The sequence below is a fragment of the Acinonyx jubatus genome, chromosome B2, assembly GCF_027475565.1.
Source record: "Acinonyx jubatus isolate Ajub_Pintada_27869175 chromosome B2, VMU_Ajub_asm_v1.0, whole genome shotgun sequence".
NCBI classification, from domain to species: Eukaryota; Metazoa; Chordata; class Mammalia; order Carnivora; family Felidae; genus Acinonyx; species Acinonyx jubatus.
The window spans coordinates 115,670,588-115,687,556 of NC_069385.1; the positions used below are offsets into that span (position 1 = coordinate 115,670,588).

A 16,969-nucleotide genomic window follows, 5' to 3' on the forward strand; every position below is an offset into this window, starting at 1 on the left:
TATTTTAGTTTGGGCTGGTTGGTTTGTTTCTGGTTTTTACAGGAACACCAAAAATACTTTATTAGCTCTCAAAAAAGCAGCCATCACAAGGCACATGAAGTAGAAACATACCTTAGCAGTCAAAGGCTTAGGGTTATATACAATTATAGCTGTTTTTCTTTTGTAGCCTTGCCCATAGCCAGAGGGACGTAAACTAACATTCTGCAGCACCGCTCAGGAAACTCAGGGACACTCGCCAGTGGTTCTGAGCACATTAACAAAAGGACACAAGAATGGATTCGACCACCTTAGTGAAAAATGTCTAGGCTAGAACTGTAAATTCAGTTCAATACTACAAAGCAAACGCTAAAATTTGGTATTACTTCCCGATAGCTCACTCAAGTAGTATCTCGTACTATTCTGAGTGACAAAAAGGTGCAAAGTAAACTTATTTACAGATACAATGGTTGAACAGTCCCTTTTAAATCTGCAATTTAGGGGGCGCCTGGGTGGCTCAGTCGGTTGAGCGTCCGACTTTGGCTCAGGTCACAATCTCACGGTCCATGAGTTCGAGCCCCGCGTTGGGCTCTGTGCTGACTGCTCAGAGCCTGGAGCCTGTTTCACATTCTGTGTCTCCCTCTCTCTCTGACCCTCCCCCGTTCATGCTCTGTCTCTCTCTGTCTCAAAAATAAATAAACGTTAAAAAAATTAACAAAAATATAAATCTGCAATTTAGGTTTCAGATTCTCCATTAAAAAGTAACTGCACTGAAACTCGATAAATTGTACTTAAGCAACTTGGCTATTAGGGTTTACAACAAAGAGAGAAATACCGCCCTCCGAATTATTCATTACAGTTTGACAATTACTTCAACATCAGCAGCCACTGGAGTTACTATGATCTGATTTGTCTGGGCAGCGTCTAGTCTCACTTTCTTCTTGGTTCACAAAACTATCATGGGACTGGGAACTCAGCATGGGAATCAATGATTAGACTTACACATGTCAACTTAAAAGTCACACACAGGGGGCACCTGGGTGGCTCAGTCGGTTGAGCATCCGACTGCTGCTCAGGTCATAATCTCATGGTTCATGGGTTCAAGCCCCATGTCGGGCTTTGCACTGGCAGCGTGGAGCCTGCTTCAGATTCTTTCTCTCTCTGCCCCTCCTCCACTCACTCTCTCTCTCAAAAATAAACACACATTAAAAAAAAATGTTTAAAAAGTCACACACAGGATTACATTGCAACAGCTGTTCCAAATGTCTGTTTTTTAGTTTGGGGTGGAGGGAGTGCGGGTTCTTGTTCTTGTTTGGTGTTTATTTCATAGTCATAAACTTAACTCTGCAATCCAGCTAGCCTCAGAGGAGGGTAAGGAAAATATGGGTCCCACAGAACTGCAGTGAGAACACAAAGATTAAAGGGTATTTCGAGCAGATGGGGACAACGGAGTAGCTCCCGGCTACAGAAGGAATAGTCTTACAGCGAAGACAAAAACACAATCAAATTTATTAGATTTGTCCACAGTTTGCAATGACGATCTTCTTGCCGGCCTTGCCGTGCCTGGAGCCGAAGCGTTCCGTGGCTTCCCGGATATTCCTGCCCTCTCTCACCTTGTCCAAGACCACAAGCCCGTCACCCAATCGCTCAGCGTTGGCAACGCAGATGAAGAACTGGGAAGCGTTTGTCTGGGTCCACTACTTGCCATGGGCAAGATGCCAGGACCCGTGTGCTTCACGGGTGAAATTCTCATCTTCAAATTTCTCCCCATAGATGGACTCACGGCCAGTGCCGTTACAGCGTGTGAAGTCACCACCCTGGCACATAAATCCCGGAATAAGCCTGTGAAGGCAGGAGCCTTTATAATCAAAGCCTTGCTCCCCAGTGCTCGGAGCACTAAAGTTCTCTGCTATCTTTGGAACAGAGATGCGGCCCCACGGCTCGCTGTCACCGCCAATGTCAAAGAACGCCACTGTGGGGTTGACCGTGGCTGGACGGCCTGAAACGTCTGTTTTAAGTTAAGGCACTCATTGAACTATTAATAGCTAAGGGCTTTAAATAAAATTCTACTACCAACTTGGGGCACCTGGGGGGCTCAGTCAGTCGAGCGTCAGACCTTGGCTCAGGGGATGATCTCATGGTCGTGAATACAAGCCCCGCGTCGGGCTCTGTGCCTACAGCTCAGAGCCTGGAGCCTGCTTCAGATCCTGTGTCGTCTTCTCTCTCTGCCCCTCCCCTGCTCGCACTCTGTCTCTCTCTCTTAAAAAAATAAATTAACATTAAAAAAAACAAACCTCTACTACCCACTTCATAAATCTGAAATTTTGACGAGTGTTATTTAGGAAACCAGTTTACTTAACCTTTTGCAGAAGAGACAAGGAGACTGAATATAGACTATATCAACACTTAAGTGAGCTGTACTATGCCCTTGTGGCCAGAAAATTGCATTTTTTTTTTCCCAAAAGGAAAGCAGTCTTTATTTTTTGGACTTCCAAAGCCTACTTTATGTAACTACAAGCACCGCTGCTTTTGGAAGATTATAGAGAAATTGTTTTTGAAAAAATAACTTAAAAATTAGTCATACTCGGGGTGCCTGGGTGGCTCAGTCGGTTAAGCATCCAACTTCAACTCAGGTCATGATCTCGCGGTTTGTGGGTTTGAGCCCCGCATTGGGCTCTGTGCTGACAGCTCAGAGCCTGGAGCCTATCTGGGATTCTGTGTCTCCCTCTCTCTCTGCCCTTCCCTGGCTCGCACTCTGTCCCTCTCAAAAATAAACATTAAAAAAAAAATTAGTCATACTGTTGAAACACTCACTCAATATAAATAATTCACTCTTCAATAAGAAATAGAATTATTTTTTTTATTTTTTTAACATTTATTTATTTTTGAGAGACAGAGAGAAATAGAGGGCAAGTGGGGGAGGGGCAGAGAGAGAGGGAGACTCAGAATCCCAGCAGGCTCCAGGCTCCCAGCTGCCAGCACAGAGCCCGACGCAGGGCTCGAACTCACGGACTGCGAGATCATGAGCTGAGCCGAAGTCGGCCACTCAGCCAACTGAGCCACCCAGGTGCCGCAGAAATAGAATTCTTTATAGCAAGTGCCCCAGAGTCGCGTCACTCAGTTACCGCAGATATTAAAAACCAAACTGTTGAATCGGCAAGATGTTTCTGTAGCCTTACTGAACACCTGTAGCCCTATCCTCTGTTGTCTCAATAGGCACCGCGCTTACCTAAGTAACAGCAGATCACATCTGACAGGTACTAACGCTAAGCTTGTACACTGTACTGACCAAGCCTAACATAGACATGTGTGCTCGCCTCACATGGACATGTGTCCGATGCACGTTAAAAGCAGATCTAGTTAATGCCCTTTGGGAACGGGAGAGTTTACTTTGCCTTGACTGGTTCTTGTTCTAAGCAAGGAACTCTCAACCTTTCATTTATAATGATACTCTTTAAAAAAAAAAAAAAAAAAAACAATCCCGTGACATTGACGGTAAAGGGAGCCCATCAGTTCCATCACATGTAGCGTATCTGCACATTACTGCATGGCAGATATATTGCAGGCTAAAAGGCAAAGTCCTATTTAGTGATATCGTAAGCAATGGCTCGAAATACATGTAAGAACTGGGGTCTTTTTCATGTTCCCAAAGTCCTGTTAACAGCGGAGGAGTGAAATAGACACAGGGCGTGAACATCAAAATCAAAGTTGGGGTTCCAGTGTTCAATTTGGGCATGAAGGGAATCTGCTGTAGCCATGGAAGCTCACGGAGAAGAGGGAGTCCTTTTGCCCAGAGTCCCTGAGCAAAAATGCAGCTTTCCCTTCAGGAAGGGTTTCCGGGGTGCCTGGGTGGCTCAGTCGGTTGAGTGTCCAAATTCAGCTCAGGTCATGATCTCACAGTTCGTGGGTTCGAGCCCCGTGTTGGGCTGTGTGCTGATAGCTCAGAGCCTGGAGCCTGCTTTGGATTCTCTCTCTCTCTCTCTCTCTCTCTCTCTCTCTCTCTCTCTCTCCTGCCCCTCCCCTGCTTGTACTCTGTCTCGAAAATAATTTTTTTTTAAAAAAAGGGCTTCTGCTTTGTAACACTCTCCAGCAACGGGGATTCCTTGTAATCAGAAAAAAATTAGACAGGAGGCAGTGGATGTAATCAATCTGTGGATAGCTGTCTCCAGATACCTGACGTTGCTTCTGCCTACGTGACTGCAAACACAGGGTGGTTGCGTCCTCTTCTGTGTCACAACCAGCTTGTGAAATGGCAAAACCGTCCCCACTTATTTCAGGCATTCCAGCAGCTAACTTTGGTCCCACTTAATATAACCAACTAGCCTGTGCAGTGGCTTCAATGGATGTATTTGTGTATTAGGAGGGGTGTCAACCTTCTGCAGTACTAAGCCACCTTCTTTTTCTAAGCTTATCTTCTTTATCCTCTATAGAAGCCAAATATGGATCAAATGTATCAAAAAAAATGTTGAATGTGGTTTCACAGGGGCTGAATGCTTATGTAGTCAAATGCCATTTTGGAGCTAAATCTGAGCCAGTGGGAAAAGGGCATTTTCAGGATTTAGAAAGGTGTATTAAAAAGCTTAATTCAGACAGGTGTATTTTTCTTTTTTAGAAAAGAAGCGCTTTAACTACTTGTTGTAAGTTCTCGTGGGAAAACACAAGCCCACAGTTCTTGCAACCTTTGTCCCACAGACTGACTTCCTTTCAGGGGTCCAAACAAAGGGACATATTGAAATACTGGTGTCTGGGGCACCTGGGTGGCTCAGTCGGTTAACTCTCTGACTTCAGCTCAGGTCATGATCTCACGGGCCATGAGTTTGAGCCCTGTGTCGGGCTCTGTGCTAACATCTCAGAGCCTGGACCCTGCTTCTGATTCTGTGTGTGTTGTGTCTCTCTCTCTCTCTGCCCCCTCCCACTTGTGCTCTGTCTCTTTCTCTCTCAAAAATTAATATTAAACACACACACACACACACATATGTATATATATTGAAATACTGGTGTCTGGACTGAGAAAGTAAACAACTTTAATGACCAGGTAGCACATCTTTATGCAAATCAGGTAATTAAAAAAGTTTTTTTTAATGCTTATTTATTTTTGAGAGAGAGACAATGTGAGCAGGGGAGGGGCAGAGAGAGAGGGAGACACAGAATCCAAAGCAGGCTCCAGGCCAGCTCTGAGCTGTCAGCACAGAGCTCAATGCGGAGCTTGAGCCCACGAGCTGTGAGATCACGACCTGAGCTGAAGCCAGACGCTTAACCAACTGAGCCACCCAGGCGCCCGCAAGCCAGATAGTTTCAAATTATTTGATTTTGATAAAATTCAATGAGCGCCTCCTGGAATTGTCAGTTGATGGGTCATTAAAACAAGCTTTGGTGATGGTTACTGCACGATTTTTGGCAAATTCTTTGGAAGGAGTTGCAAAAGAACTCTGAGAATTACATTGCTGATGGCAAAACTCTTTTTATTCCCATCTACTTGTTTCATATAAGCCAATTGTCTTGGTCATTACCAAAAAAAAAATAGGAACAGAACGACACAGGACCCGTTGAGAAAAATCACCTCCCTTCTACTGAGGTAGTATTTGCAATAAGACTTCATTTATCAAAAACTGATGCTGTACATTATTTTGATTAATCCTGCAATAAGAATCCTTGCAATAATAGGTAGAAAGTTTTTAGAAGACTACGATCACAGGAAATGTTTTTAAAAATTGAATTTCAGTGTAAATGCACATTTCTGTGGTAAAGAAGTATCATAGGATGATCAATAAGAACTTTCAGGCATAAAATTATACTACTTGAGGATAAACTTCTGCAAGAGTAAAATGGAATAAAAACGCAAATTCAAGGAGAAAAGGGAATAACGTAGCGTTTCTTGTAGTTAACAAAGTCGTTTTACTTTATTTACATATAAATTAAATGGATGATGGTGGGCATCAAACTGCTGTAGTATTTAAACTCCGCTGGATGGCATTCAAAGCTGATGTAACACTTTTATTTTTAAAAATGTTTATTTATTTTGAGAAAGCACGCGCGGTGAGAGGGGGCAGTGAGAGGGAGAGAATCCCAAGCAAGCTCCACACTCAGCGCGGAGCCTGATGAGGCGGGGGCTCGATCCCACTACCATGAGATCTTGACCTGAGCCAAAATCAAGAAAGAGTCAGACGCCCAACCAACTGAGCCACCCAGGTGCCCCTGTAACACTCTTATTGTAAAGTGTCAATTTCCTTTCCAGTTTGTTTGCTTTTATTTAATCTTCTTGCCTAGTGACTCTAGCTGGAACCTCCAGTTCAATACTGAAGAGAAGAGGTAAGAGCGGACATCCCTGTCTTATTCCTGACCTTGGAGGGAAGGCATTCAGTCTCTCACCATTAAATACGATGTTAGCTGTGGGGGTTTTCAGAGATGCCCTTTATCAGATTGAGGAAGTTCCCTTCCTTTTCCAGTGTGTTGAATGTTTCGCATGGGGGTAGTTTAAAGAGTTATTTTAGTAAGTTAGGGGAGCAAAATGTTCGAAAGCTCAAGTTCAGGCTCCTTGGACACCCTGCCCCTGCTATACCCTCGGCAATAAGCACAGTCCTGCACATATAAGAGGCCCAACAAACATTTGTCGAGCAAACTGTGTCCCACCTCCCCCCTGGCATTTTATTCTCTAGTGACGCTACGGTGTTTAGGCCCCGCCCCTACTCCCCAATACCGTGCTTATGTGGCCAGAGTTCTCTCCCCTCTCTTCTGTTCCCAGCTGGCACCGATTCATGCTTTCCAGTGCTGTCCAGGTGTCATCTCATTCAGGAGATACCTCTCTCCCCATCCCTCCTCAGATCCTGAGCTGTCAGGGTCTCCTTCTTGTGCTGCCATGGTACTTCGTGCTTCCACCATTGTGCTCTGTGTGAATTATTTATTTACCTGTCCATCCCTCGCTAAACTAGATGGGCGATATGGTTTGTGGCCAACAGTGTGGATTCAGGAACCTGACAGCCCAGATTCAAAACCCTGCCTCTTACAACTTTGGGTGGCCTTGGTTATTTATTTATTTATTTATTTATCTATTTATTTATTTATTTAGAGGGCGCAAGTGAGTGAGGGACAGAGAGAGAGAAAGGGGGGCGTGAGGGGGGGGGGGAGGGAAAGCTGGGCCTCAGCTGAAGTGGGCCTTGTATTCCACCTGATGCGGGGCTCAAACTCACTCAGTGCAGACTCACAAACTGAGAGCTCGTGACCTGAGCAGAAGTCAGATGCTTAAAGGCTGAGCCACCTGGGCGCTCTGGGCGGCCTTGGTTATGCCTCAGTTTCTTCATCCGCCAGAGATGCTGATAATAGCACCGATTTGGTAGTGTTGTTTGACAGCTGAGCGACAACAGTGTCTAGTAAACAGTAATTATTTTATGAGTTAGCTATTAAGTCCCATAGGGCAAGGAGTTGGTGTTTTCCTTCTCTGCTTCTCACGGCCCTGGCCTGCGGGCGGGCGCTCAATAAATTCGTCACGAAGGGTGAGTGTGGCGGAAAGTACCTGCGAGAAGGAAAAGCAAGATGGGTTCAACATGGCACAGCGGGTAGATTCCAGAATTCGAGGGTGTAAACCATTGCTGTGTATTGCCTACACTGCCTTCGCTCTGCCCCTGAGATTGCCAGACTGGAGAAATTAAATCCCTGTTGTTATGGGCTTCCTCTCCCTAGGGTCACATAAGAGCTTGGGAGGTTTAGGCACTGCTCAGAAAATAGGGTACATACTTCCAATCTTCAGTCCGTTATTTTTATTGTCCAAGCCTGCATGGCCCCTGGAACGTATTTAGTATAGCAGAGCATCTTTGCCTGGCCTGGCAGCCTCCTGGGGGCACTCCACCTCACGATGTTTATAATTTCCCTTAAAACATTTCGGCATACATCCTGGGAACCAAGGACAGGGAAGCATAGTCTAGGTGAGGACGTTCTTCTGGTACCTACAGAAGCATAGAGAGGATTCGATGTATCCCTGTTTTGGCAACTCACCTGGAGAGGAGGTGCTGTAAAACTTTCTGAATCGTTCCCCTGGTGTTGGACTCCCATGTTTCCTTCTTTTTCTTTAATTGGCATTTTTCAAGAAATGAACCCACCCTTTCAAAAGAAAATACTTGGGGCATATTAAAACCTTTGGCAAAGACAGAATGACATTTGTAGGCACTACTCATAGTTACCCCCAGGGGCAGCTTGTACTGTAATCTGCAATTCCTCTGCCTGGGGTGGTTTGCGAACATCCTAGTCAGAAGATGGCTTCGACCAAGGGTTCAGGGTAATCGATTACCACGAATCCCGCCAACGACAGCTTTTTAAAACGACAATCATTACACAAATTAACATCAGCTCACCTCGTGAGAGGAAACCTGCTTCTGATGTCACCTCTGGGGTTGATCAGGATTGGAACAGCATAACGAAGTTGAAAGCAGACTCCCTCTCTGGTTCTCTGATGCCTCCTATGTGGGAGACAGAGTCCTCCCTCTGTGACACCGTTGCCCCACCCTGAGTAAAGCTTTGATTCATGCCATGGCCAGAGCATCCAAAAGGACAGAGAGATCTCAAAGAAGCTAATGTGCCTGCCTGCTAATGAGTGTTTAATAAATGGTGTGTGTGTGTGTGTGTGTGTGTGTTTGGTTGTGGCAGATTTTAGACTGCCACTTTTTCTTTATATATTCTGGGAGTAAGGATGTGAAGCAGGCAACCCCTCGTCACTTCGGACTTCTCTGGCAGCTATTGTAACCAACAAAAAAAAGAAGGCCGAGTTGGACGTGATCATCTTAGGTCAGTTTGCAACACCTTGCTGTCTCCCTGGAGCACTTCCAGGGAGCAGGGCGAGGGCTCTAGCTGCCTCTGGAACCACCGATCTCTGTAACCTCCTCATTGCCAGAGAATCTCCTGTTTCCTCTAACTTTCCTGCGGTGGGCAGAGCATCCAAAATGACAGAGACACTAAGACCTCAGAGAACTTACATAGTTTCCCATCTCACCAAGCCAAGCCTTTTATTCTTTCATCTCCTCCCCCTAGTCTCCCCAACCCTTCACTCCAACACAATTCCCTTGTGAAGCTTAAGCTTTTATAGAAAAAAACAAAAAACAAACAAAGTTGGAAAGGGGGCTATCTCCAAGCAGCTTCTGTTCTCAAGCCTCTCCAGGGACCAGGGAGCCCAAAAGGCTGACTTACTGGCTTAAAAAATGCTAGCCACCTTGGGTGTATCCTATAGACTGCCCAGACAGGCTGTGCTGGATATTCTGTTTTCCCTCCAGATTAACCCTCCACCCGTCTCCACCCTCTCTGTGTCCTGGGCAGCTGGCTTGCGTGGACTGCATCACCCAGGCACCCTTGCCTTCTAACTTGAAGTGGGTTCAGTCAATGGGAGGCACTAGCCTGAGAGGATGAGAAGCAAAGAAGTTGGGTATTTAAATCCCTGCTGGGCAATGGCTTTGTCCTTTTATCAAGGGACACAGCTGCTGTCAGGCACTTCTTTCTTATCACTACAATTCTGATATGGGTTGAATTGTGCCCCCCGCTCCCCCCAAAAAAAAGATATATTGGAGTCTTAACCCCCAGTACCTCAGAAAATGACCTTATTTGGAGATAGGGTCTTTACAGAGGTCATCAAGTTAAAGGAGATCATTAGGATGAGTCCTAGTCCAGTACGACTGATGTTCTTATGAAAAGGGGAAATTTGGACACAGATTGAGACACACACAGAAGAAAATATAAAGAGATACAGAGATACAGTCATCTACAAGCCAAGGAAAAAGGACAGATCCTTCCCTCACAGTCCCCAGAAGGAACCATCCCTCCTGATACCTGGATCTCTAGCCTCCAGAACTGTGAGACAATAAATTTTCTGTGGATTAAGCCACCCAGTTTGTGGTCCTTTGTTATATCAACCCTAAGCAGACTAATATAAGCTCTTATTGGGCTCTGGTAACACCTCCACCCCCTGTCCCTTCAGGCCTGGGGGTGGTAAAGATTCCCACTATTGCTACTCCCTGGATGCCTCACCATCCCTCATCGGTTTCCCTTAACCCTATCCACACCTCAGTCCTTTCATCCAGTCCTCTTCAACTAAGTGTTGAACATGCCCTGTGTTTCCTGAAACTCAAGTCTAGAATATGTTTTCCCAATATACTTTACAAAACTATGTAAAATTCTATTGGGGTTCTCCAATTATGTAGACATCTATCGGGAATCTCCAAAATAGAGCAAGTGATGTATTCTTTTTTAATTTTTTTTTTTAATTTGAGAGAGAGAGAAAGAGCATGAGCAGCAGAGAGGGGCACAGAGGGACACAGAGAGAGAATCTCAAGCAGGCTCCACCTGGGGCTCGATCCCATGACCCTGGGATCATGACCTGAGTCAAAATCAAGAGTCAGACACTCAACCAACTGAGCCACCCAGGCTCCCAGCATCTGATGCATTTTCAGTTTCTTCTGTTGTCCATTTCATCTTACAAGACAAAGGGGAAGCCATACAGAGAAATGATACTTGGGATTTAATTCAGATCAAAACTTTGGACAAAGTGTAAGAGTTTGTGGTAACCAAAGTGTGTCCTAAACTAAAGTTTGGGTGAACAAATTTCAAAACGTGCAAGCGTTAGGGAACACTCCAGGGCAGTCTTAAGAAATTAGCTCATGGAGAATGGGATCATTTCAGAAATTAAATTCTGACACTACTCCTGAACAGTTCACGTTCTCTGAATAATTCTACTTTTAAAAGAACTTGAGAAAAACAGTTGTGAGAGTATGTATGCAAGAGTGGCCACCACTTGAAGAGGAAGGGTGAAGTCCAGGATAGAACAAGCCCTGTGAAAGTGGGGGTAAGACGGAGGGAATGGGGAGCCCAAATGAAAAAAGGAAGGAATGGTCAATTCAGGGAACTCAATCCAGTGAACTTGACACGGACTCTGGAAAAATTCTCAAATGCATTATTAAACAGTTGGTAAGCTCTTAGAGCAAAGAAAGAAGCAATGATCACTCTCATGCCAAGTTAAACTTATTCCCTTTTTGATGAATCTGCAGGAACCCATTTGGGTGTTAGCACAGCTTCATGTTGTCCTTCTCAGTGTTTTCTCTCTCTCGTCCAGAACTTTCTCATAAACTGCACATCATTTATTCTTTGATTAGACAAACACCTGAGCACCTACTGAGGGCTGGACACTGTTCTAGGCACTGAGGATACATCAAGGAAAATCCAAACAGGGTCCCTAGCCTCACAGACCTAACTCTCTGGTGGAGGGTACTTTCCCGATTCTGGAACTTTTCGTCAGCTACCACAGCTCTCCCGTCTTTTCTAAATCACATGAGGTTTTGCTGCCCTAGCAGAATCCTCAGACTCCAGGGTGTCACTGTCTGACCCAACTCTCCTTCTGTTCCTAAGCAGAGTGGGGAGGAAATTGGGAAGAAGTTTTCCTTGGCCAACAGGTGCTGTCCTCTTTTGCAATATGTCCAGAAATGCTATCATTCAGGTTCCATGCAACAGATATTAATTATCTAAATTTCAAATTTGGCAAACCGGCATTTCTGGCCTCGCATCCCACTTGATCCATTTCAGTCATTACCAGTCCCAGCCCCCACCCATTTCCAAATCGGTCCTTTTTTGCTCAACTGATTTTCTCATTCGGGAATGCCTAACATCTCCTTCTCCACCTATGGAAACCCTACCCATTTCCCAAGACCCAGTCCAAGAGCTGCCTCCTCCCTGGCTGGATGTAATTATTTACTTTGCTCAGCAAAATCCCACCCAAGTCCCCATGCTTCACTTGTGCAGCACTATCCCATTTTCATCTTCCTTTCTCAATTAATTACTTGTCTGTCTTCCCCACTATAGTCTAATTTCTTTTAGGGCAACGGTCTCCAGAGCTTCTGCCCTGTCCAGTTGTAGTACTTCACAACAGAAGTTGGCAAACTAAGACCTGAGCCAAGAATGACTGAAATAGTTGGAAAAAGATCAACAGAAGAAGAATATTTCATGACATGAAATGCAAATTTCAGGAACCGTTAAGTAAAGCTTTATTGGAACACAGCCCTTATTTTCCATTTTCCTTTTGAGCTCCAGTGGCAGAATTGAGTAGCTGAGAAAGAGAGCTTATGCCCACAAGCCTTAATGTTTCCTATACGGCCCTTTACAGAAAATTTTTGCTAACCTTGCTTTACAAAAAGGGTTTGATGACTGAATCATTGCATCGAGGCACCAAGATTTAGTAAATACGCATCCTCTCCAGCTTTTTGTTTCTTTGTATAGTGGAGGTAATATTTTGCTTTTAAATATCAAATGAGACATAATGCACTTAGAAAAGTATAAAAACATCCTATACGACCACTATAGTTATCACGTACTGAAAAGATGATAGTGGTAAGATGAGAAAACATTGTCTTTATTCTCCCCCTTCCTTCCTTTACAGCCTTCATTTAAACGTGAAATTTTAAAAGAAAATTCACTTTTAAAGGGAGGATAGGCTCACGGGTTTCGTCCTTCCAGTCTTTCTTTTGTGTTGCCCCACTTTTCTTTAATTTCTCACTTGTAATCTTTCCCCCCGGCCCCCCATTTTCTTTCTATAGTATCTCAATTGATCCTCACAAGGGCTCAGGGAAGGAACTAGGACACGCCTAATTAAATCCATTTTACAGACCAGGAAACTGAGGCGGACTCCAGTAGGCTGCAGAGCACTGACGCAGCACGCAGGGAACCCTCAAGGCCACGGTCTTCTCCTCTGCTAAAGGGCAACCTCCCCGCAAATGCAACGAACCTGAGCCCGCCAGGCTTCCAAGCCTGGTTCTTGAACACCTCTGTAGCATTCACACTCGGCGTTCTTTCCTTCTTCCACCCCCCGATTCTTTACCGCCGCCCCCCCTTCTCGAGAGCAGGTGGTAGGCTCCGCGCTCAACGCGCAGGCGCGCGCCGTCGTCGGGCGGGGGCGGGGCGGGAACTGGGGGGCGGGGTGTGCGCGGGCTCGGTTTTGGGCCGCGGCGGGAGCGGGAGTCGCCGCCACTCGAGTGCGCAGGCGCCTGGCGGTTACCGGGCTCGCCATGGAGCGGAAAGGTGAGCGGTGGAGCGGCCTCCGCCACGAGGGGCAACGGCCGGCGGGGCGAGGCCCGGGTCCGCGTCGGAGCTTTGCCTAGCCGCCGCAGTCCGGTCCCCGGGCGTGCGGCGCCCCCCCAACTGAGGTGGCGCCGCCCTTCACCCCCCGCCTCTGGGCTGCGGGTCCGCGCCCCTCAGCCCAGGCGTCCTTCCGCACCGGCAGTCATCGCCCCTTGTTCCCCGCCAGGCCGGCCCGCGCCTTGGGGCCGCTGCAGGGCCCGGCCCGCGGCCGGCGAGGCAGACCCCCGCCCGCCGGCCCCCTGACCCGACCCGAGCCCCCGCCGGCGCACCCCGCCCGGGCGCCCGCCGCTCGGCCGGCCGCCTCGCCGAAGCCGCGGCGCTCGTCCCGGAGCCGCCCCTCAGCCAGGCCCCGCACCCGGGCCTCGCGCCCCTGCTGGGTCTCCACCCTCACCTTGGTCGCCTCCTTTACTCCACATTCGCCCTTCATCCATCCCTCTCTCCTGCAGTGCTTGCGCTCCAGGCCCGAAAGAAAAGGACCAAGGCCAAGAAGGACAAAGCCCAGAGGAAGTGAGTCTTGTACCCCGACATCCCATTCTTTGGATTTCCTCCCGCACCTCCTCTCCTCTGGTTTCACCTCTTGAACGTGCGCCGGGTTTGGGCGCCCTGCGGCCCCAGCCACATGGCCGCGGAGTGGCCTTGGAGGGTCGCACTCCGTGAGCCATGCGGAGCGGAGCTGATGTTGCCGAGGGCCAGGCCCGCTGGAAAGGGCTGTTGGAGGAGGACTGGAGCCCGTCCGGTCCGTCAGCTCCCCAACTCCGGAGAGGAGGCACGACCCCCACCCCCCACCCCCCACCCCACCCTCCCCCGCCCCGGGTCTGGGCCTCCCGACGGAGCTGGTAGATCATTATCTGTTTGTGAACTCTGGCCTCTCCCCCACCTGCTTCCCGAGTCTTAAACTTGACTCCTACGTCTGCACGGTAGGCCGTCAGGGAGTTCTTAAGTGAATTTTCCGCATTTTGGTCTGCCAGCCACCCGCTCGCTTTCATAGAGGAGGGCAAGGAGCTTTCCCCCTGGTCGGGCAACTTCCTGAGCCCGAAAGGAGCGTCGCCTTCCTCGCCGTGGCAGGCAGACCACTGCGTTTCTGTTTCTTCTCTCAAAACCTCCAGCCCTCGCGCTGAATGCAGATGCCTTGTGGAGTGGGCCTCGCGGTAGTGACGGGCAAGTTCTTTAGCCAACGCTCTTGGTGATTCTGGTTTGGTGTGTGAAGTGCCACATGTCCGGGTTTTACCAGCAGGATGCATAACCGTGGTTTAAGCGCTGCTGTGGGAAACACAAAAGTTGGTCACATCTTAGAAACGCCCAGCAGAGGGCTTCTGCAAAGTGAGGCTTAGTCTGGAGAACTTTTATCTTGTTCTCACGTTTAATTGCAGTGGCTTGGAAATTGCCTTTAGAGAACAGTGCATCATTTTCCGGACACTTCCATTTCCTTGATGTTGTGTGGAGTTGTATACGGTCTCCTTCTTGAGCTGAGAAAACGAGCATTTCTGAGGTTTTCCTAGGTTACCTTTCTGAATGATATTATCAGGTGTGTGTGTGTGTGTGTGTGTGTGTGTGTGTGTGTGGTTTTGGTGACTACCTGATGTTTGAGAATGACACATAATGACTTATAGCAGTAGAGCTAAAGTGGTAGGTGACCTCACCTCTTGCTCCATTTCTATTAACTGTCTCATGAATTTTTTTATTTTATAAAGTGCTTGGTAACCAACATATTTAAATGTGAGTTTATCTCCATGTGTTTGCCTCGTGATTATCCACGTATGGATTGTTCCAAAACCAGTTTTTATTTATTTATTAAAGAAAAAAATGGTTTTTGTTTATTTTTGAGAGAGCAACAGAGCACAAGCAGGGGAGGGACAGAGAAAGAGAGAGGGAGACACAGAATCTGAAACAGGCTCCAGGCTTTGAGCTGTCAGCACAGAGCCTGAAGTGGGGCTTGAACTCACCAACTGTGAGATCATGACGTGAGCGGAAGTCAGATGCCCAACGGACTGAGCCACTCAGGCGCCCCTCAGAACCAGTTCGTAATCCCACGTTGGTTTAATGGAAACAGCCGAGGAGCTAACCTGGTTCTTGTCTGCAGTGGGAATTTAAGTGTTACTCTTTTTTTGTATGTGCCTTAGTTTTATTATTCCCTGTGGAGCTGATAGGAATGTGCTATAAAACGTATTTTCTGCTGATGTAAAGAGATGGTAATTTTATTATTCACTGTATTGTTGAGAAGTGATCTGTCTTGGTCTCTCCACATGGAAATTATTTTGTATTAACCTGAATCAACCTGTAACTTGGGAGGAAAATATATAAAGGTGATCATATATATATGTATTTTTAAAGTAGTCTCCACACCCAATGTGGGGCTTGAACTCATGACCCTGAGATCAAAAGTTGCATGCTCTCCCAACTGAGCGAGCCAGACACCTCATCATCTGTTTTTGGTACCAGATAATCATTACTTTGGATTATCTATTTAAACCATATTCTTTATTTCTAAAGCCGAATATATGTGCTTTGGATTCTCTGTTACTCCTTCATTCACTGTTAGGTAATTTGTGTCCATTATTTTCACACTTGCACAAAAGCAAGCAAGTAGTACAGATAATCTAGCAGTTATTTTACGGAATATTTCATTTTGTACAACTTTTATTTCCTGAAATTTTATATAAATGAATGACCTTCACTTACTTGCAGTTTCAGAGGTGCTTTATTTTTGTCTTCAGTTAATGGTTTCTCTTGACAATTTTACCTTTCTTTTTTTGTTTCTCCAGCCTCCTTTTAAGTAGCTGAAATGTCTAATTAACTTGGTTAGAATACTGTGTCAGAAGTTCAAGCCCCACCTGACTCAGGTAACTTGACTCTGTTCCATGACCCCTGACTGCACTCTGGACTTCCAGTCCTTTTGCAAAGGCAGGCTGCTGGTTACCAGATTAGTCAGGGAGAAGGTCTAAAGAAGAAGCATGCCATAGAATTTGGTCTCCCAAGTGAGTCAGATCTGGTTTGAATTGTGATTTTGCCACTTTTTAGCAGTTTGACCTTGGATGAGTTAGTTAAGGAAATGGTCTTAGCTTAGTCATGATGACAACTGAGAAGTTAGAAAAACCAAGCATTTAAATGAAAAGTAAAACTGTAAGTAACGTTTTAGTAATTTAGTCATGGCGGGGTACAGGTGGAAAGGATTTCAGTCCCCTGATTTTGTAGATCTTAAAACCAGAACCTACATACATGAAAAATCATGTCCATGGAGCTGCAGCTGGTTGTAGCAAGGACAAAACTGGAATCCAGGGCCCCTGCCTTCCAGCGCAGTGCTATTCAGTATTTGTTTCCTTTGGGCTCTTTCACTGTGCTGAAAGATTTGACCTTGGGGGTTTTCAGTTGTCTTATTTGAAGAATTTTGTCTCCACTTCACTTTTTCAGACACTGTATTCTTATTTACTAAAATTAACTAGTTGATGATAAACTGTTTCACTTTACAGATAAGGAAATTGAGATTTTTCCAGATTACTTCCACAGAAAATTGTAAAGCTAGTATTCAACCCCGGGTCTGACATACCCCAAAGCCCTGGGTACTAACCACTGCTGTCTCCAAGTGACAGTTCCTTCTGATGTGTCTGAGGACAAACAAGGTAGAAACTGAGCAAACTGAGGCTTCTGTATAAGGTGACACAGGATGCCTGGGTTGAAGTTTAAGTACCCTTTCAGAGCCCCCTGTCTATGTCTCTAAAAGGATGTAATTCTCTATCTTCCTTTGGTCATTCAGTTTTCAATATATATACCAATAGGTGTGTGCCTTTATCCGTTTGTCATAGCTCTTACAATTTAACACAGTTATGTTTGCTTTTCATATTTTTTTTTTAATCAGAAATTTTTTTTAATCTTTATTTTTGAGAGAGAGAGACAG

At 46.1% G+C, this 16,969-nt stretch overlaps 1 protein-coding gene and 1 pseudogene across 1 annotated transcript in view; one reads left to right on the plus strand and one right to left on the minus strand.

Annotated features, from left to right (window-relative positions):
- Positions 1-1,673: 1,673 nt before the first annotated feature.
- Positions 1,674-5,483, minus strand: LOC106972760 (suppressor of cytokine signaling 5-like; annotated as a pseudogene).
- A 7,521-nt stretch (positions 5,484-13,004) lies between these two features.
- Positions 13,005-16,969, plus strand: part of SRPK1 (SRSF protein kinase 1) — a 79,418-nt gene continuing 75,453 nt past the window's right edge. The window contains 4 exon segments of the mRNA XM_027057900.2: positions 13,005-13,080; positions 13,083-13,129; positions 13,131-13,398; positions 13,401-13,584. Coding sequence (XP_026913701.1) covers positions 13,005-13,080; positions 13,083-13,129; positions 13,131-13,398; positions 13,401-13,584 — 575 coding nt within the window.